Consider the following 22,791-nt stretch of genomic DNA (forward strand, 5'->3'; position numbering starts at 1 on the left):
CCACAAGATGAGTCCACAGCAGACACTCTGCTGGCTGTTGAATTGGATCACATGTCGGACACTTCCCAAGTGTCTAGGACTGTGTGATGTATCGGCAAATAATGCATGCAGATCCCAGTAAAGTGGCCTTCTGCATCTAGCAGATGGTAATTTTGTCAATGCCGATTGTGTTTAAGTGCAGGCCAAGGTCTTTAGGCACTGCACCCGGTGTGCCAATCACCACTGGGACCACCTTGACTGGTTTGTGCCAGAGTCTTTGCAGTTCGATCTTTAAATCCTCATATCGTGTCAGCTTTTCCAGTTGTTTCTCTGAAATCCTGCTGTCACCTGGGAATGCGACATCGATGATCCATATTTTGTTTATTAACACGATTGTGAGGTCAGGAGTGTTGTGCTCCAGAACTCTGTCTGTCTGAATTAGGAAGTCCTAATGTTCAAGTGGAATCTCCTTTCCTGTAGTTTGAACCCACTGCTGCACTGAGTCCTAGGGCCCGTCCAGACAGTAACTTTATCCCAGGAGATTCCACAGCAAACAGGAAGATGGCCAAATACTATTCCCTGTAAATGAGGAAGCAATTGCTGCAAAAGGCAAAAAACATGAGATTTCCAGGTGCGGGAACATTGTGGTTTTGAGCTGAATATGTGGATTTTCGCATGTCTGTATGTCCCGGCAAATGGAAATCATGGGATTTTTTTTTTATCTGGGTTTGTTCCCGGGTTTTAGATGTTTGTTCCTGATTGGTCGGTTCGTAAAAAGAAGGCAACACTTGAGTAGAAAACAAAAACTTTGTTTGTGTGCCAGAAACTTTATGAAACGGGTGGAGGGCAGTTTCTCTGGCCAGGACAAAGAACAAAACTTTTGCAGTGATTCACTGCAGTGATTTTCCGCATATCCGCACAACCACAGAAGTTACCAATGGAAATCCTGTGACAGCCACGTTGGGAGCCTCTAAATCTCGCAACAAAACATCATGTCTGGACAGCGGAGGCAGAAATCCCAGGACCAAGAGTTCTGTATGTGGACCTCTTCTGAAGCCCCGGGATTTTTTGCCCCTGTTTAAAACCCGTGATTTAGTGCTGTCTGGAAGTGCCCCATAGTCTCCAGGGCAGCAGAAAACAAGCTTGCTCCTTCCTCCTTATGACATCCTTTCACATATTTATACACGTCTATCATGTCTCCTGAACTCAGCAGAAGGTATTTGTGACTAAACAACATGCATAGGCTTGTACTGCACATTTAATCAAGGAATCTGGTTATCACTTATATATATATAGCCAATACTCTTTTTTTTGGGGGGGGGGGGTATATAGTAGCATTTATACAATATTGACAGAATCAAAAATGTTGCCAAACCAGCACTGCTAAAAAAAGAAACCCAAGTTAGCATATGCAGCATAGTGAATCATCAAAGGGCGTCCCTTGAATAAAAGATTTAAAAGCATGTTTAAAAGCACAAAGGCAATATCCGTGATAAGTTGAAAACATGACGTGAAGTGGCAGGTTTAAAGTACAACAGGCAAAAAAACGGTTTTCAAAAGGAACATCTGCAGAATTATCAACCTTCATTGGGCCAGATAGTGTTCTGGTAGAACGCTTCTTCTTCAATTGACCACGGAAGGTCTCCTACAAGAGAATATAGATTTTGTTCAAAATAAGGATGCTTTGGTCATGAAGCACTCCATCCTCCTTTCCCAGTGTTTACTGTTAATATTAATCTTTTCTTTTCTTTTGTTGACGTTTGTTCCCTTGTCATTTGCTGGACTGCTTGCATATGAATGTGATAAACATGCAATGCATTACTACTGCACAGAACCTAACAATTTTTTTTAAAAAAAGGATTAAAAATGTTTTCAAATGTTTTGTGCTTACCCTAAACTGTGACAGTAGGTATGGATGCAGGATACCAGACGAATACAGCAAGTACCCAGAGACTTAAACGACATGAAAACGAAGCACCTAGGAAGGAGAAAGCATCATGAATCAGCCACATTGGCAACTTGCTCATACGTCTGCTTCTGAATTGAGCCAAATGAGAAAGCTATGGCATAGACTCAAAAGATGCCATGACTCTCCCAGCAGCGCAAAGATGTGACTGATGTGTATAGAATATTTTCTTAGGCTTCCATACTTGTTGCAGTATTATATTTTATATTCCAACAGGGCATTTCTGCTATGGTCTATTGCTCTAATTTGTACTTATAAGGCTGCTCTATTTATTTTAGACCAATTATCTATTGATCAGCCCTGACTCCTTAGATACCCATTCACACAACAGAATTACAGTGTTGATATTCTACTTTAACCATAATATTTCCATCCCATAGAGTTATGGGACTTGTAGTTTGCTGGAGCCCTCTGGCTGAGAATTCTCAATGGCCCTCCCTAAATAATCTTGGTCTTATAAAGGGATTCCTGAAATTGAGGCAAAATTCACACTGGCTGTAATGCATGACTGACACGTTGTTTAAGTTATGAATCTTGGTTTTGTTCGTTTCCATAAATGTGAGAAAATTTCAATCTAAATTCACATCAGTTTATGAATATGGTCAAATTCAATTTTTCAAATTCCATATTGAAATGTATTTTTGTAAGGTATTCATTTTATTGGCAGCCCATCACATCTGCTGGGGTTAGGGGTCCAGGATCCCCGTGAAAGTTGAAAAAAACCATGAATAAAACCACATATTCCTTTTTGAAGCACTTCCCTTATTATAGGAACTGTGGTGGCATAATGGGTTAAACCCTTGTGCTGCTGAATTGCTGACCTGAAGGTTGGCTGAGTTCTAATATCCGTAAGTCCATGCAGCATTACTATAGTCCTTTCCAATTTCTGGTCGTCATTATCTTGTCAGTCTGCCAGATTACCCAAAGGCCTGGTCCCATATCCATGTTTTCAGCTTCCTTCTGAAGGAGAGGAGGGATGTTGATGACCTAATTTCTCCGGGGAGTTAATTCCACAGGCGAGGGGCCACCACCGAGAAGGCCCTGTCCCTCGTCCCCACCAGCCTCACTTGTGATAGAGGCGGGGCCGAGAGCAGGGCCTCCCCGAAGATCTTAAACTCCGAGGTGGGACATAGAAGGATATACGTTCGGACAGGTACACTGATACGTTCGGACAGGTACACTATATATATAGGGATAGAGAGAGAGAGAGAGCACATTTCTGAATTGCATACACATTTACCAAAATGTGCAATTTTTCCTTAATTTGTGCACAGTTTTGGCGCTATGAGTCACGCTGCAGAATTCTGAAAATTGTGCTCACATTAATTATTGATCTCTTTATCTAATTTATATGCTGCCCTCCTCCCAACATGGGACCCAAGGTGGCTCAGAACAAGGTTAAAGATAGTTAAAAAACTGAATTCAGGTTGACTTCTCCAGTCCATATTTGTAAATTAACACTAAGAAAAAACAGAGGTGGTTAATTTGCTTTACATCCAAACATCAGCAGTGTTTCCTGGAGAAGACGGTGCACACCAAAAGGAAGCAATGTAGGCTCAGCTGGGAAAGTATGGAAGAGATAATGAAGTTCCCCTGTCAGCTGGCAGCTGTTTTTGCTCAAGAGAAACCCAGAGGGAGAATTCGCTCCCAGGGAGAGAGCATCCCTGCAGAGTAAACGGGCCACTGAGTACTGTACAAGCAAATGTGATTAGCTTCTGTTTGTACCATCCCAGGGAATAGTTACCTGTGGCAATATAACATGTGTCAGATAGAGAGAATGCTACCCTAAATCCTGTTGTTCTTCTGTCAATACAAAATGTCTCCTTTATTTGCATTCAGAGATCTTTTGGCAGCCCACTAGCTCCTGCAAATAGGACTTGCTGTTCCAAGCTGTACCTTTATTTAATAATTGCTTTTAATTGTGTTTTTAATTTAATTCTGTTTGAGGAGTTCATCTTGTGTTGTGTTTTAACTGTATTCTTCTTTTATCTAATATTAATTGCCACCTGACTTGAGTCCCATGTTTGCGAGAAAGGCAAGATATAAATCCAATACATAAAAATACATAGGGACTTGAACAAAAGGGGGAAAATTCTTAATTTGAACATTTCCATTCCAGAGTACCTTGTACCCAACATTTTGCCTTTTGCCACTATCACAATGTATCAGTGCTTAACTGAATCAGTTCTTTTATGTGAGTTACATGGGCAGCTAAAGATTAATTCTGGGCTGGAAATAAGGCAGCAGCAGTCCAGATGTTGTCTGACTGACAGGTCCAGGATTCATTGACATTGGCTCTGCTGAAGAAGGTTGATGGCGGCTGCAACATCTGGAGGATCCATGTGATCCCAATGCCTGGATTAAACTGGAATATATTTAAGTACCAAAGAGCTTTTTAAAAAGTGCAAAAGGGCTAAAAGAATTTCATTGTAACATGATGCTACATGCAATTCAGTTACAGGCTTTTTCTGTTGGAAATAGCAAACTTCTACAAGCTCCTATACTAGTGATTTCTTATGCACACAATTCAGATTGTTTACTGTATTATATATGTGTGTATTGGTATGCAGTTTTCTGAACTCTGTGTTGTGGGAAGGGCTGCAGACCATGTGATTGGATCTGGGACTGTTCAGGACTCAGACTCCATTTGAGAAACTGTATGAGCCCCCGGTGGCGCAACAGGTTAAACTGCTGAGATGCTGAACGAAAGGTCAGCAGTTCAAATACGGGGAGTGAGGTGAGCTCCCACTGTTAGCTCCAGCTTTTGCCAGCCTAACAGTTCAAAAACATGCAAATGTGAGTAGATCAATAGGTACTGCCTCAGACAGGAAGGTAATGGCACTCCATGCAGTCATGTGGGCCACATGTCCTTGGAGGCGTCTACAGATAATACCAACTTTTCAGCTTAGAATTTGAGATGAGCACCACCCCCCAGAGTCGGACACGACTAGACAGAAGTCTGTCGGAACAGTATGCTTTTAGAAGTCAGTAGGAACAGACTCCTTTAGAGACTATTAAACTGTCAGAACAGAGAGATGCTTTAGGCCAGGGGTCCTCAAACTAAGGCCCGGGGGCTGGATACAGCCCTCCAAGGCCATTTACCCGGCCCTCGCTCAGAGTCAACCTAAGTCTGAAAATACTTGAAAGCACACAACAACAACAACAATCCTATTGCATCAGCCAAAAGCAGGCCCACACTTCCCACTGAAATACTAATAAGTTTATATTTGTTAAAAAAATTATTTTAATTATTGTATTTTTTTTTTGCACTACAAATAATATATGTGCAGTGTGCACTGGAATTCATTTTTTTTCCTTTTTTTCAAATTATACTCCGGCCCTCCAACATTTTGAGAGACTGTCACCTGACTCTCTGTTTAAAAAGTTTAGAAGGATGCCTTGTGTTATTTGCACACAGAAACCACTTTAAATCCTATATGTAACTGGACTGGAAGCAAAGTACCTGTATGCCGAATACATGAAGTTTGTGAGTAAACCAACTATGTTATTTTAATGAAGACTACTTTATTTAGTTATTTATCCCTTGAGAGCATGATATAAACCAAGATGTTTTAAGGGAGAGTAGTTTTTTTGGGGGGGGGGGGCACTGAAAGAAACACTTCTGAAACTCTGCTATATATATATTTTGTGCATTGGCATATCTTTGTTCCTAACAGTTCAAAGAGATATCTAGGTATATCAGTTTAACAGCTAAGAAACGTAATTGCCTTGCTTGAATATTAGTGGATATTTACCACTATTTATTTATTTATTTATTTGCTATATTTATAGCCTGCCTTTCTCAGTCATACGGTGACTCAAGGCGGGTTACAGATTGGCATAATTCAATGCCAGGCATTCATAAAAGTGTCATTAAAAACAATCAACATTACAATATAAAACATATATAAAACCCGTTAAAATATATAATCACCGGTGTCATCCTGTTAAAAACGTTATCCAGTAACATTGTCTGACCATTCCATGTTCATCATTCATAGTTCTGTGTTATCTATTCTGCTCCATTCTCAAAAGCTTGCTCAAAGAGCCAGGTCTTTACTTTTTTTCGGAAAGTCAGGAGGGAGGGGGCCGATCTAATATCCCTGGGGAGGGAGTTCCATAGCCGTGGGGCCACCACTGAGAAGGCCCTTTCCTTCGTCTCTGCCAATCGCACTTGCGAGGCAGGCGGGATCAAGAGCAGGGTCTCCCCAGATGATCTTAAGCTCCTAGATGGTTCATAGGAGAAGATACCACTAAGGAGAATGTTGACTCAAGCGGGTTTTTCATTCTTCTCAGGGAGATCATACTTCACAACAATTTTCCACTGCCCTATCTCCCAGTGTTTTTAAAATTTAATTTTTTTATTTTTGAATTGGCCCTGCCCAGTGAAATTCCTTTGTGTTTTAATGTTTGATTTTATATTGCTGTATTTATATTGTCTATTATATTGGTTTTTACATTTTATGTATTTTATTTTCTGGTTTTGTTATGTTTTTGTGTAATATTGTGTTTATTGTACTGATGGGTGTGGCCTCATGTAAGCTGCCCTGAGTCCTCCGGGGGAGATGGAGCGGGGTATAAATAAAGTTTTTTTAATGATTTCTGACAAGGTCATGCTTTTCCAAAAGATTCATGGTTTTCCAAAAAGGTTTTGAATATCCGTTTTCCAAAAGGTTATAGAGATTCCCATTTTCCAAAACTTTCCACCTCTGTGACTGTCCTTTCTAGTTAAAGTTCAATGAAATGTTACACAAGGAGCTTTATAATTTGATAAAACACATGTTTTATTGGTCGAAGACTGCAACCCATTTAAACTTTTGGGGAATCACTTTAACTCACCACTCGGAACGGAGGTATATGTTGGTTTGATTGTACTTTCCCCAAACGGAGACTTGTTGGCGTTTGTTCTGGCTCCGTCCAGTGCCTGCTGAAGACTCTGAAGCTGCAGCTCATTTAGGTGTCGGCGCTGTGATTCTGTCACCATGGCTGCATTTGTGGGGCCAAGACTGGCTAATTGCTCAGGAGACAGCTCCTAGACAAATAAGACAGGGTGCTTTAGTATTCGTTACTATCCAGAGGTAAAGAAAGGAAGAAGCAAGAGATACACATGCTTGCACGTCCGCTTGTTACTCTCCTATAAATGCACTCACTGGTGCTACTTTGTACAGGCTTCCCCAACCTTTTATTGCCTCACTTTCTCACAACTAGTTCTTTCAATGCTTGCAAATTGCAGACAAGATCTATTAACTTGACAAGGGGGGCATTGCTATTTAATCAGTTCTTCTTGCCCACAAAACTTGCTTGGGACTTCTAGTGCACACATTTGCAATCCCGTGTCTCATTTACAGAAATAATAGACCTCTGTTTAAAAAAAAAACCTTAAATGAATGGGAAACCTCTTTAAGTGTTATAATTTATCGAGAAATTGACCCCCTCCTCCTAGTTTGACATGAACAGACAGAGATTAATTAAAATTTTTAATTTATTTTTTATTTTATACCAGTTTTGCAACACCGAAAAACCGCTCCTCTACAACTCTGGAAAATGTATTGTCGAAGGCTTTCATGGCCAGAATCGCTGGGTTGTTATAGGTTTTTTCGGGCTATATGGCCATGTTCTAGAGGCATTTTCTCCTGACGTATCAAGGAACATGAAAGGTACTGCAGACTACTTCAACCAGAGAAGTCAGCCATGGCAGAGCACCTGAAGAACCAACCTGGACACAGAATATTATTTGAGAACACAGAAATGCTGGACCACTCTCACAACCACCATGTCAGACTACACAAAGAAGCCATTGAAATCCACAAGCATGTGGACAATTTCAACAAAAAGGAGGAAACCATGAAAATGAACAAAATCTGGCTACTAGTATTAAAATAACTCTAAAATAAAAACAGCAAAACAGCAGAGGGAAAACAATCAAGGACATCTAATTATTTCTCAACAAAAGATTGCTCCAGGCACTACTAGGCTATCAAATGCCATATCTCCCTTTGTTTATAAAATCCATCTTTATGAAATTGTATAAACTATATCAAATGAAATTAACCTTTAAAGTATTACTAAAAGTCCAGATCTGTATAATCTTATGCCTTGGGACAGGAAATGGGCTAAAGCTGGCTAATGTAGGCAAGCCTGAAGGTGCCCAGGTGAAGCAGAACTCCTTCCCATTGACAAATATCTTCCCCATTGATAAATCCTCTGATGTTTGTTGGGAAACTTCCTGGCTTCCATTCATGAGACTGGAGATATCAGTTGATACAGATCAGCAGACCTGCTGCAGGCAAAACCAGCCCATTATTCCATCAAGTGATCCCAATCACCCTTTGTGTTTTCCAAACTACCCCTTTATGTTTACCTAGGCTGAACAATGAGTCAATCATAAGCACATTTACATTTGACATCAACACTTTCCTGGTTTCACGCCCCTCAAAGGGACAGACCTTTAAACAGACTTGGATTTTAAACCACCCAACTGCAACTTTTCCTTTTTCCTGCCATGGGGGAAAATCCTACAGTCAGGAGGGATTCAGGAGGAATCCCCAGACAATAGGAGAATGGATCCTAGCTGTGCTGGCTTTCTAGCCAATCAGGGTATTTCAAATGACTGTCAAAGTGGATAAATGTCTTGTATTTCCCTGTATGCTTTATGCCAGTTCTTTTGAGAGCACAGACTCTGTACTGACATCCTTTCTGGCCGAAAAGAATAAACTTCTGTTCGTTCGCCTTCATATTTGGTTCGTGACTTCATCTGGCATGCGGAGCATCTGGCATGCTGGAGTACAGATTAGTGTTTTAGCAGTTAGCTGAAATTACTCAACAATCATACATTCAAAAGTATGAATATAATGTGTGTTATTTCATTTTTTTCAGCAGGCAAAATGTATTTGCAAGCTGAAATTACCTGGGTACCATTTTTCAACCTACTCCACTTTCTGACAGTGCTGCAGTCCCTAACTTGTCAGTTAAATGGGAGTTTATATAGAATTATACTTCTCGTGGTCAACCTTAGTATGTATCATCTCTCTCCCCCTTATATGGCTTGGCAACTTGCTGATCCTCAGCAGAATTCAATTGCAGAAAAAAATAAGTAATTCTAGTCCTCATGAAATTAGAAATAAAATTATAAATTCCAATATTTCTCAATTATTAGCAAAACAAAATATGACAACAGAAATCTGGGAGACCCACCAAGAACTCTAGTTTGTTCTGCTCACTCTGTGACATAGCTTTTAGGTTTTTGGTCTTGCAGTTGTCCTTATTTTTTTTAAAAAAAGAAGAAATGAAATGTGGACTCTAAAAAGTGGGTGTGAAAGAGTTATTCAAAGTAATGGTGTTGCCCATCTATATAAATAAAAATGTAATGTTGGTTTGTGCTACCATCAGAACTCAAAAACCACTGGGGGAATTGACACCAAATTTGGACACAAGATACCTAACAACCCAATGTATGTCCTTCACTCAAAAAAATGGATTTTGACTTTTGGGAGTTGTAGTTGCTGAGATTTATAGTTCACCTTCAATCAAATAGCATGATAGAATTGAACCAAACGTGGCACACTGGACTCCCATGACCAACAGAAAACACCAGAAAGGTTTGGTGAGCATTGACCTTGATTTTGGGAGTTGTAGTTCACCTATAGCCAGAGAGCACCATGCACTCAAACAATGATGGATCTGGACCAAACTTGGCATGAATATCCCATATGCCCAAATATGAACACAGATGGAGTTTGGGGGGAATAGACCTTGACATTTGGGAGTTGTAGTTACTGGGATTTATAGTTCACCTATAATCAAAGAGCGTTCTGAACCCCACCAACAACAGAATTGGGGCAAACATCCCATACAGAACTCCCATGACTAATAGAAAATACTTAAGGCCATCCAGTCCAACTCCCTTCACCAGGGCAAGAAAACGTAATCAAAGCCCTCCTGACAAAGAGCCATCCAGCCATAGATATAGATAGATATATATGATTCACACACACAGAGAGATATAATATCATAGATTTGAGAGGGACCCCTAAAGAAGAACAATAATATGTTACATGTCCCAGAGAAGTCAAACCAGACAATCTCCACATCAACACTGACAAAGAAACAAGAAGAAATACTGTTTACCCACAAGCATAAAAAAATTACAAATATTAGAAACCAACGCTTTCTCATTACTTTATTTTCCAGATCATCAGACTGGGCCATAGCAACGCGTGGCTGGGGACAGCTAGTTGCATAAATAAAACTACAAAAGGTACTAGTCCCCAGTGGGTGACAGCCACAGAAGCAGAATGGAGAAGTTTCAATTGCTGTTATTTTTCCTTAGATGTATTAATTAGAAAAGTAATCCAAAGATACAATGGAGTGCTCTGATACCACTTATCTACTAAAGTCCTATCAAGTGCTTGTGGAAGTAATGCAGAAACTAGTTTTTGCAGGGATGAGTAACTATGGCCTGAATTTTCTTGAGTCTAATGCTCCATCGAATCTAACGCGCACTCCAAATTCCAAAACCGTGAAACGAAAAAAAATTGCTGCCAAATGTAATGCACAGTGGCAAAAAGGATACTCTTTATAATTTGGCCCAAAAGGTGTGCATTACAGTTGCTGCCTGCTTAGAATTCCTTCTTTCAAAACAAAAGTGTTAGAATAACAAAGCTTCCAACAGTGGAAAAGAAAATCTATGTTGCAGAATGAATCCACTTTAACTGCCCTGGCATGTAGTTTTACAAGCTTTCTCTGCCAAAGATGCCATACCAAACTACAAATCCCAGGATTGCATAGCATTGAGCCACGGCCATTAAAGTAAAGGTGACATCCCTCAAATAGGAGCTTCAGGTGCTCCGGAAGCAGTTTCCCCTTTTGCTTTGGCTCCGCAATAAGATTATCATATCACGCAAAGCTAATGCACACCCTAATTTTGGCGAGGTAATTTAGCTCCAAAAAGTGAGCGTTAGATTCAAGGAACTATGCGAATTAACAAAGAGAGACTGTATTTTCATCTGTGAAATGTCAGAGGGCTTTAATGGATAGTATATGTGAGTGGCCCCTTGCTCCCCCCTACGACAAAACACACAGAGTGGTGAGGAAAAAACACCTGCAACGTTCAGCCTCCAGTATATGATATTTTCTCCTCTGAGCAGTTTCTGTCCTATCCTTTCACATCAGCAACTCTAGGATCTGTCATCTATTTTTATCCACGCTTGCCAAAAGCCCTTCATAAACAAGGGGATGCCATAGATTGTCTCACTGTCATATCTTTCCTGCAAAAAAATAAATCTGCAGCGTGGAGTGTGGACACATCTTTAAGCCTCCTTTTATAACCAAACACTTATTATAATTGTACAATAATTATCTTTCCATGGAGAACAATAAAGGCAATTTGTCCAGCTGACAGCTACTGCAGTACTTCTGAGTAACTCTGAAAGATAACTAGGATTTTAAATCATCATTTCCCGCATGGAGATAGGCTTTTTCTACCTTTTAAATATAGAACAGGGACTGGCAACACATCATCATCCCTGGATCACTCCTAAAGAAGGAATTTAAGCACATACACACTCTTGGGAGCCTCCAGAAACAGACATTGTTTCCTAAAACAAGGTGTAGGCCCTTCTATACTTTAACAATCAAGGCACTAAGGCTAAAGATCCGTTGAGCTGCTGAACTTGCTGACAGAAAGGTTGGTGGCTGCAGCAGGTTGCTTTGCCTGAATACATTGGAAAGTCAAGATTCTATTCTGACTTCCTTCCTTGTGTCTTTCGTTATATTCAGGGATGGTGCAAACATATCCACAACTGTCATTTATTTAAAACAAAGCAAATGTAATGGGGGGGGGGTTTAAACTGGATCGACCACATACTTACTTTGAACATTTCATCAGGGATACATTTTATTGCTGTCGGGTGGAAATAAGGCATCAATTCTTTATTGACAGCTTTTAATTCTGTGTCATTTAAACCCGCTGGAAAGGAAGAGAGAAAGAGAGAGAGAGATGAGAGATCAGAAGAGCATCGGCACGTTAATTGGGAGACATTTGGGGCTGATGCACATTTCCGAGCCGCCTCCAGCTCCAGCCGATCAATATTTGATTGTAAAATGTTTTCAGTCACCGCTGGGAAATCAGGTCTTTAAGACAACAAGGAGAAGCTCCACAATTAAATGGGTGTTTGATGTGAAGCAACTATGGTAAAAGTGCACTTTATTAATCCAATGCTTGCTTTCCTTTGATCCTGTTTCAAAGCTGTCGTTTCCTTTTGCTATTCCCATCCCTTCAATTTTGGTGGGTAATAATCGGCACCTTGTTTGCACAGGAACATCACCAGTTCTATGCAGAAATAAGTATCTTGATCCATCATGGCATCTCTTACATTGGTTGATGACAAACAATCCAGGACAACATTAAGAAGATGTAACTTTAGGTGCATCTACACTACAGACTTAATGAAGTTTGAGACCACCTGGGAGTTCTAATTTTAAAAACTTCTCTGCCAAAGAGTGCTGTGTCCTCACCAAATTATAACTCCCAGCATTCCATGGTGTGCTGGTACGGTTGTGCCAGGAGATTTGAATTTCCTTTTCTTGCACTGTTAGTTTGCATGAATCTATTTGGGCAATGCATTTTGCAATTGGGTAGCTTTCCCCAGGTTGCAGTCATAGGGCCAACAACCTATCAGTCATCATTAAAGCCTTTAGATCTGTCCCTTTCCCCAGGTTTGGAGGGGAAAGGGGACTTTTAGTTCAGTCTCACAGTTTGGAGCCTTACAGCAGGATGTGTGGGCTTTCTCTGTCCCACCTGCAAAAAGCTTCACTTCTTACAGCTTTGCTGGGGTTAAAGATCTAGCTCTACAGCCAGCTTTTGCTGGGAAAAAGGGAAAACCTCTACAGTTTTGCTGGTGAGTAAAGTTACAGTTCCACAGCTTTAGCTGGGGGAATACAGCCAGCTTTTGCTGGAAAATAAAGGAATGGTTCCACAGCCTTCGTGGGGCAAATCTACAGGACACCAGCTTGACAGATCTACAGCAACCATTGCCTGGTAAGGGACCACTCGGGCTATCCATAACGCAGCTTGGAGCCAGGAGTTGGGGCCTCATGCCAGCAGGGTAAAGAAAGATTGCCCAAGGAGGGGTCGGAAGGTTTCCCTAAAGAAGATAGGAACAGTTTATCAAGCAGTTGCCTGTCCCTTGTTGGCAGATCGAGAAAGCTACTAGTTTTTCAAGATTATAAAGCATTTAATTCATTTGTTCGAAGATTTAAGCCTTAATAAAGAACTTTGTTGAACCTAGTTTGAGCCTCTACAGAACTTTGTGTTGGGAAACCTATGGGACCCCTTAGCTGAGGCACCCCGGCGTCCCGTTGGGCATAAAGAAAGCACGTCCTGTAAACAGACATTGTCATAGGCCCAGCACGTGACAGCACACATAGCACTGAGCCAGGGTAGTGCTATGGAGCCTCCAGTGTCACAATGGGTTAAACCCTTGTGTCGGCTGAACTGGTCAACTGAGAGGTTGGCAGTTTGAATCCAGGGAGCGGGGTAAGCTCCCGTCTGTCGAGCTCTAGCTTCCCATGAGGGGACATGAGGGAAGCCTACCACAGGATGGTAAAACTTCAAACATCCGGGTGTCCCCTGGGCAATGTCCTTTCAGACAGCCAATTCTCTCACATCAGAAGCAACTTGTAGTTTAGCAAGTCACTCCTCACACACACACACACACACACGTACAAAAGCCAGGGCAGTTAAAGGGGTGTCAAACTCCATTAATTTTACAGTGTAGATCAGACATGAGCAAACTTTGGCCCTCCAGGTGTTTTGGACTTTCAACTCCAATAATTCGTCATAGTCTACCGGCTGTAAGGAATTTTGGGAGCTGAAGTCCAAAACAAATGCCTGGTGTAGATGTGTCCTTAATGGAACTATATTTGAGTAGATATTACTTTAGATTTCAGTCTTGGGGTAATGCAGATGTGTTATTAAGGCATCTAGATGCCCTAAAAGCCCCAAATCCTGTCTGATTCTGGAAGAAAAGCAGGCTTGGCCCTGGTTAGTATTTGGATGCGAGTTCACCAAGGAATCCCAGATATTGAGGGCTATATTTCAAAGGCTAAACCACATTGAGGGTTTCTTTGCCTTAAAAAAATCCTCTATGAAATGTATGAGATCGATATATGTCAACAAGGCAATACACACATATATGGCCCAAATGGCTGAGGAATTCATTTACTGGGAATTCAGATATGAACTGACCACATTTCCATCTCCTGATCAATAAAGATGAATCATAATGTAATTATTGTTTTGGTCTTGAATTTGTCTAGGTTTTGCTACACAGTTCCAAAATGGAAAATACTTAAAAACAGTTTTGGAAAATGTATGTATCAATTTTACACAAATGTAATTGAAATGTGATTAATATGTAAACAATGTAGGAATATTTGCCTATGGCATTAACATGGATCATTGACAAACCAATGTATCCATCTGTTTCTTCCCTCTCTAGATGACACAGTTGACCTCATGGATTTGAATGGATTTTAAAATGCTTAAATGCTGGATTAGGGCGTTGTTGATAGACACGAGGTGGTCATTGGAAAGGAATAAGGCTTGGTAGCTGTCATATACCTGTAGACTTTAGTATACTGCCAGTCTTCCAAAATTATTGGAGTTGTAGGTATTGGGATTTATAGTTCACCTGCACTCAATGAGAACTCTGAACTCCACCAAAGATGGAATTGGACCACACTTTGCACACATAGCCCCCATGACCAGCAAAAAATACTGGAGGTCTTTGGGGAAAATTGACCTTTATTTGGGGGAGTTGTAGTTCACCTATACCCAGAGAGCACTGTGAACCCAAACACCAAGGGATCTGGACCAAACTTGGCATACAGACTTGATGTGCAAAATTTAATTACTGGAGGGGTTTTGGGGGAACTGACCTTCCTTTCTGGGAGTTGTAGTTTATTCATTATTATTATTTCAAAATTATCAGGATTGGGTACACAGGACCCCCATTAAAAAGAAAAATCACAAATTAAAAAATATTTTTTTAAAAAAATCTGAGATAACACCTCTCTAGGAATTTCTAGGTCCTCTAGCACTATTCTATGGTCAACGTTCAGTACATTTGATTAAAATACAGTTCACCCACAACCAGAGAAATGGTGACCTCCACCAATGATGGACCTGGACCAAACTTAGCACACAGAACCCCCATGACTAACTCAACCTACTGGAAGGGTTTAAGGGGACTGACTCATCATATTGGGAGTTGTAGTTTACCCTACAGCCAGAGAGCACAGTGAACCCCACTGATGATTCATCTAGAGCAAACATGCCCAACATAACAAACTTTAAGTACTGATGGAGTTTTTTGGGGTTAACTTGGCATGGTGTGAATTGTAGTTAACCCACAACTTTGTACATTTTGTACAATTAAAATGGACTCAAATAACCCGGGCAATGCCAACTAGGACACTAAGATCATCTGGGGAGGCCCTGCTCTCTGTCCCGCCTGCATCACAGGCGTGCTTGGCGGGGGTGAGAGACAGGGCCTTCTCAATGGTGGCCCCTCGGCTGTGGAACGCCCTGCCTGCAGATATCAGATCAGCCCCCTCCCTGCTGGCGTTTCGGAGGAAAGTGAAGACCTGGCTGTTCGAACAAGCATTTGATTAAACAGTGTAATTGAACATAGGAATACGGAAAAATGGATGATGAGACTGGATTCTGATTTTACTGTTGAGGCGCTAATGATTGTTATACTGACGTTTAATGATTTATGTTACAATTGTTTTTAATTGCCCTATACTTGTCTCGTGATGTTTTGTATCTATGTTGTTCACCGCTTTGAGTCGCCTGAGGGCTGAGAAAAGCGGTATAGAAATAAAGTAAGTAAATAAATAAATAAAGTAAATAAATGCCAGGTACTCAAGCTAGTATGATAACAACAACAACAACAACAACAACAATTCATATAGAGAAGATTTTAATCAAATCCATGAATAGTCAAACCTGCAAATGCCAAACCCTCAAATGTGGAGGACAGACTGTAATTTGTACACTAAGTTTACTAATATCCTAGTTATTCTTGCAGTATTCTTATATCTAGAAGTCACATTGAAGGTTAGGCAATTAGGCAATTGAACAAAGGTTCAATAAATAGCATACTCCAGGGATAGAAGGGGGAATAGTGGTATTCTGACAAAGAGAAAAACAATTGTGATGGATGCTACCTTACCTGCGATGGTACCAATCTCCTGCAAGATAGATCTATCCCAGGTTGCAGCGATCCCAAACACAGACTCTGCTTTCTTTTTAAAACCTTCCAGGACAATTGGGCTACATGACAAAGAACCGATTCTTGCAACCACAGCACTATGAAAAGGGGGAAATATTCACATCCTGTAAAGTCTGGAAATGCATTGTATTGAAACCTTCTTACTGCTGTTGAGATTTGCCTTGATTGACACAATTTAAGGATGAAGATGAAAAAACTTCAGAACACAAATAGAGTACCTGTTTTCCAAAGCTTTTCTGAGTATTTATATGAGCCTCTGAGTCTTCTATCTTCTCTTGTGAGTATGGAGAGATATGTCTCTAGATAATGTATTGTTGAAGGCTTTCATGGCTGGAATCACTTGGTTGCTGTGAGTTTTTCGGGCTGTATGGCCATGTTCCAGAAGCATTCTCTCCTGACGTTTCACCCACATCTATGGCAGGCATCCTCAGAGGTTGTGAGGTCAGTTGGAAACTATGAAAGTGGGGTTTATATAACTGTGGAATAATGTCCAGGGTAGGAGAAAGAACTCTTGTCTGCTTGAGGGTTACGTGGCAGTGCGGACTCAGATAACCCAGTTCAAAGCAGATATTGTGGACTATCTGCCTTGATATACCGGGTTATATGGCTGTGTGGAAGGGCTCTGACACACCACAACTGCAAATACAGAACATTTTTATTTTATTGACAGCTATTCAAGAAGATTGCACTAGCTCCTGATTGGCTGAAAAACCTTTGGGCTAGAATCTGTGTCCTGAGTGGCTCAGGACTTCGTCGGACATCTTTGCTGGTTGGCTTTTCATGTGTTGGGAAATTCAATAAACTGTCATTGGAGCATTTGAAGTGTCAGTCAATTTACTGATCCATCTCTGAGAAGGTTGTGATCAGAAAGGAATACTGTGTGGCGTTGGGAAATTAGTCTATGATGTGCTTAATGGGTTGGCTCTGGTTAACACAACAGGGCTAGCCCAATAGATACTTGAGGATGATGATCATATCAATAGGTGAGGTTGGTTTGGGGAATGGGTCAAACTGCATTAATTCAAATGAGTAGGCTACCCCTATGAAAATCTCATACCTGAATTCAATCGCATTTATGGCTGCAATCTCTGTAGTATCCAAGGCACACAGGCTGGCACCCAGTCCTGCCAAATCAAAGCTTTTCAAAGTGGTCATCACTTGGCCAGAGTCTTCCAGAAAACCATGTAAAATGGCCCGGGCCTGGGGAAAGGAATCAGCCAACAACAATATAACTGTTTTCAATTAGATGAGAAAGAAACATGATTTTATATCAAACATGAAGTTATCTATGAACATGATTTTTCTGGAACTCCTAATCAGGAACATATCTTAGGATATATTTCACGTTATGAAAATGATGCATCAGATATAATGGAAAAAGTAATGCACTACAAGTAACAATTTAACCTATTAACTAATTGATTTGTGGTAATGCTCCTCCTTACTTAAGAAATGAGGATTGTTATTGTTGTTGTTGTTGTTGTTATTATTTGATACATAACAAGATTAATACACAGCAAACAAGATCACTATGTTGGCTTTTGTATTTCATCACACGTTGGACACTTTCCAAGTGTCTAGGATTGTGTGATGTATCGGTGAATAATGCGTCCAGATCAGAGTAGGGCAGTCTTTTGCAGCTGACAGATGGTAATTTTGTCAGCGTCGATTGTGTTTAATTGCAGGCTAAGGTCTTTAGGCACTGCACCCAGTGTGCCAATCACTACTGGGACCACCCTGACAGGCTCGTGCCACAGTCTTTGCAGTTTTATCTTTAAATCATCATAATATTTAAGCTTTTCCCGTTGCTTCTCGTCAATTCTGCTGTCACCTGGGACTGCAACATCAACGATCTATACTTTGTTTTTTTAGCACAATCGTGAGGTCAGGAGTATTGTGCTCCAAAACTCTGTCTGTCTGAATTTGGAAGTCCCAGAGAAGTTTGGTGTGTTCATTTTCTGTAACTTTTTCCGACTTGATCCCACCAGTTCTTTGTCACAAGCAGATGGTATTTGTGGCATAAGTTCCCATGAATCATCTCAGCAATGGTATTATGCCTCTGCTTGTAGTCTGTTGCCGCGATCTTCTTGCAGCAGTTGAGGATGTGATCGATTGTTTCGTCTGCTTCCTTGCAGAGTCTTCATTTGGGATCTGTCGTAGACTTTTCAATTCTGGCTTTGATGGCATTTGTTCTAATGGCTCTAATTTGTTCTAATAATAATAATAATCATCATCATCATCTAATTTGTTCTTGTTATTATTATTTCTAGGGTAATAACCACTGTTCACTGATCAAGTATTGCTTTGGAATGTGATATGGAAGGGTTTCCTCCTATTTTGCATTATTGAAAACCAATACTGAAAACCAATATTGAGGGAAGTGGACATCTGGATACTAAGAGTCTGAGGATTTTCTCTCTCTGTAATTTTGGCAGGCTGTACAGAACCAATAAACATAAAATTGGCCCTGGACCCTCAAAAATCACCCATTTCCTATTTATACAATTAGGCAAGTACAGTAGAAATGGAATGAGGTCCACCCAAAATATGCTGCTTTAATTTTTTTTAAAATCTAGTGCTCTCACAGAGAGCCGAACGGGCTTTAAAATCAATATATAATATAAAGAAACACCGCTCCCTGAGAACAAATTATCAGGCTAACATATGCCACTGCGAGCTCATTAGCCAAAAGGCAGCACAGAACACATTAACAATTGAAAGAAATAAATGAGTTCTTTCTCTCCAACACAAATGTGGTTTGGAATGGATTTTAGTCTAACACAATAAAAGGTTGACTAACTCCAGCATATATGGCAGGTTTCTTTTTCAGGGCTTTTCATTCTGTTAGTCTATTAACTTCAAAGAACTTTCTGCAGTCACTTAAAAGGAGAATAAACAACATGCTTTAAGACAACAATACAAGAGGTCTACTGTGTAATGGCTTATTGTGAGTCTGCATGTTTGCCTCCTGAGTGGGATAATATTACAGCTTCAGGATAGCCATTCTGTTGTTAAGGCTGGCTGATATTCGGCTGTGTCTCATGGTTAGGAGATAGTTGGAAGCTCTTTTGTGTTTTTAATAGTTTTATGGTCTATTTAGGAGCCGACCAAGGGCAAGATGGATGGATGGTATCCTTGAAGTGACTGGCTTGACCTTGAAGGAGCTGGGGGTGGTGACGGCCGACAGGGAGCTCTGGCGTGGCCTGGTTTATGAGGTCATGAAGAATCGGAAGAGACTGAATGAATGAACAACAACAATGGTCTATCAATATATTTTAACTATGTTGTATCCTGCCTCGAGCCTTGAATAGAGGCGGCTAAGAAATAAAATGATGGTGATGATGGTGACAAAGTGATGGTGACAATGCTGTTTCAATGAGTTCTGAACAAAATTCAGGAAAGTGATTTCTACACTGCAATATCGTTAAACCATCAGTCAACATGGTCAGTACAAGTTTTCACTGAGGATTGCAAGTTGTAGTCCACAGAAATGATTCCCTGTTCCCATGTGAAGGGAGAGCAAAGAGAGGCTTGTGTCTGTCTCTCTATTCCAGAGGTTCCCAACCTTTTTTTGACCAGGGACCACTTTGTCCAGGGATAACTCTCCAACATTAGTACCAAAAGAGTTACGAATTGGTTTTTGTCCAACTTGATTATTTGGGGTGCTGATTCAGAAAACAGCATTGGATAGACCGCATCAGCAGTTTCTCAAGTTGCTCCTGACACAAAAAATAATCAGCTCTAGTTTCTGAAACAGAACGTATGCCATCCAATAGTCACCATCTGCTCGCCCACAGAAAACCATATTTATTAAACCTCGGAACTTTAAGAGGGTTTTGTGAGACCGGTCGCTCTTGTTGCAACGGTGTAGTAATGGTGAAGTTGTTGTTTATTTGTTCAGTCACTTCCGACTCTTTGTGATCTCATGAACCAGCCCACGCCAGAGCTCCCTGTTGGCTGTGGCCACCCCCAGCTCCTTCAAGGACAAGCCAGGCACTTCAAGGATACCATCCACCCATCTTGCCCTTGGTCTGCCCCTCTTCCTTTTCCCTTCCATTTCCCCCAGCATTATTGTCTTCTCCAAGCTTTCCTGTCTTCTCATTATGTTCTTTATTTATCGTGTCAGGAGCAAGCAGACATTTGTATTATATTTTTAACAAAACAAACAAACAAACAAACAAACAAACAGACAGACAGACAAAACACAAAGTTTGCAAGCTTGGTAGTTGATTAAATGTCCTTTGACCAGTATCTGGCCACTTGGAGTGCCTCTGGTGTTGCCGCAAGGAGGTCCTCCATTGTGCATGTGGCAGGACTCAGGTTGCATTGCAGCAGGTGGTCAGTGGTTTGCTCTTCTCCACACTCGCATATCGAGGATTCCACTTTGTAGCCCCATTTCTTAAGGTTGGCTCTGCATCTCGTGGTGCCAGAGCACAATCTGTTCAGCGCCTTCCAAGTCGCCCAGTTTTCTGTGTGCCCAGGAGGGAGTCTCTCATTTGGTATCAGCCATTGATTGCGGTTCTGGGTTTGAGCCTGCCACTTTTGGACTCTTGCTTGCTGGGGTGTTCCAGCGAGTGTCTCTGTAGATCTTAGAAAACTATTTCTCATTATGTGAATAATGGTGAGGTTGCAGACCATATTATATATTTCCGCTACCTTGGCAGCCACTTCTTCACAAAAGTCAACATTGACACTGAAATACAACACTGCCTGAGCTCTGCGAGTGCAGCATTTTTCCAAAGGGATACCAAGGTGCTTGTTTATAAAGCTATTATCCTCCCAACCCTGCTATATGCTTGCGAAACGTGGACAGTCTACAGATGTCACATGCAACTCCTGGAACAATTCCATCAGCACTGCCTCCGGAAAATCCTGCAAATATCTTGGGAAGACAAGCGGACAAATGTCAGCGTGCTGGAAGAAGCAAAGACCACCAGCACTGAAGCCATGGTCCTCCGCCATCAACTCCGCTGGACCGGCCACGTTGTCTGGATGCCCGAGCACCGTCTCCCAAAGCAGTTGCTCTACTCCGAACTCAAGAACGGAAAACAGAATGTTGGAAGACAGGAAAAGAGATTTAAAGATGGGCTCAAAGCCAACCTTAAAAACTCTGGCATAGTCACTGAAAACTGGGAAGCCCTGGCCCTTGAACACTCCAGCTGGAGGTCAGCTGTGACCAGCAGTGCTGTGGAATTTGAAGAGGCACGAATGGAGGACCAAAGAAAAAACGTGCCAAGAGGAAGGTGCATCAAGCCAACCCCAACCGGGACTGCCTGTTGGGCAAACTTGGGCCCTCCAGGTGTTTTGGACTTCAACTCCCACAATTCCGGCTGTTAGGAATTGTGGGAGTTGAAGTCCAAAACACCTGGAGGTCCCAAGTTTGCCCATGCCTGCTGTAAAATATAAAATGCAATATTTTCTAGCAGACCAGTACTATTGACTAATCTGTGCCCATTGAGAACTGATATGTATAGTTTTGGATGGATAGGAAACCATTGTGAAAGATGGGAGGACCACCCCCAAGTTCCTTGCATCCAACCCCAGATCCACTTACCTGCGAAGGGTTCCATTCTGTCTGCTCACTAAGGGCAGCAATCGTATCAATTGAACTCAGATTCAGAGCTCCCATTTCAGTCTCGTTGAATGTGGTGGCAATGCGCCCGAGAGAAACTATGTGATAATTCTGCCAGCTTGTTAATGGGCCCCAGACCTTTAAAAACAATCATGAAATTAAGAATGAAATTAGTGTTAGCGTATACAGAAACACACATGTTACCATCTAGAAAGTATGACTGGGACTACATCCCATATTGCTTGTACCTAATGAAGTACTTGTATTTAAAGGGGCAATTAACACCCATTCCCTTCCCAAAAGATGTGCTCTGATGTAGTGGAAAGGTGCTAAAACCCATGATTCGAAGGCCCCTACTACACTGCTATATAACCCAAAATATCGAGGCAGAAAATCCCACAATCTGCTTTGAACTTGGTTACCTGAGTCCACACTGCCATATATTCCAGTTCAAACCAAAAAATGTGGGATTTTATTCAGCTGTGTGGAAAGGGTCACAGATTATCAAAATAGATAATGCATGTTCTGGCACAGCTGTACCAGGAGCTCCAGCTTTCTTTTCTTTTGTTGAGTGTTTGCATGTATTCTAAAGTTCTATGCATTTTACAATCAGGTGGCTTTCCTTAATTTGCAGTTATTGGGCCAATGACCCCTCAGTCATCATTAGGTTCTCTAGTTCCACCCCCTTTTTGGGTTTTGGGAGGGAAAAGGAGCCATTTTAGCTCAGTCCACACAGAGAAGTCTTCATACAGGACATAAATCAGGTCCTCCTGTAGAAAGCTTTGTCTTTTACAGCTTGGCTGGGGAATACAGTCTCAGCATAGCCTTTGCTGGGAATTTACAGCCTTATAGCTCCTTTACTGAAGGGATCCAGCCCCGCAGCGCTACAGCCAGCCATTGCTGGGAACTGAAAGTCTACAAAGGACTCTGTTTGGTAAGGGCCACTCGCAGCAGCCAGAAGCAGTTGGTACTGGGTG

General features: G+C 41.3%; 1 protein-coding gene across 1 annotated transcript in view; it reads right to left on the reverse strand.

Annotated features, from left to right (window-relative positions):
- Positions 1–1,472: 1,472 nt before the first annotated feature.
- The window catches only part of LOC137097962 (otoancorin-like), a 56,276-nt gene continuing 34,957 nt past the window's right edge, over positions 1,473–22,791 (reverse strand). Inside the window, exons 19-25 of the mRNA XM_067473457.1 lie at positions 21,797–21,952; positions 17,300–17,442; positions 16,183–16,319; positions 11,815–11,912; positions 6,785–6,977; positions 1,871–1,957; positions 1,473–1,624 (exon numbers count right to left, since the gene is read on the reverse strand). Of these exons, the coding sequence (XP_067329558.1) occupies positions 1,872–1,957; positions 6,785–6,977; positions 11,815–11,912; positions 16,183–16,319; positions 17,300–17,442; positions 21,797–21,952 (813 nt within the window). The 3' untranslated portion in view covers positions 1,473–1,624; position 1,871. The remainder of the gene's footprint in view (positions 1,625–1,870; positions 1,958–6,784; positions 6,978–11,814; positions 11,913–16,182; positions 16,320–17,299; positions 17,443–21,796; positions 21,953–22,791) is intronic.

This window comes from Anolis sagrei, chromosome X (genome assembly GCF_037176765.1).
Source record: "Anolis sagrei isolate rAnoSag1 chromosome X, rAnoSag1.mat, whole genome shotgun sequence".
In the NCBI taxonomy this organism is placed as follows: domain Eukaryota; kingdom Metazoa; phylum Chordata; class Lepidosauria; order Squamata; family Dactyloidae; genus Anolis; species Anolis sagrei.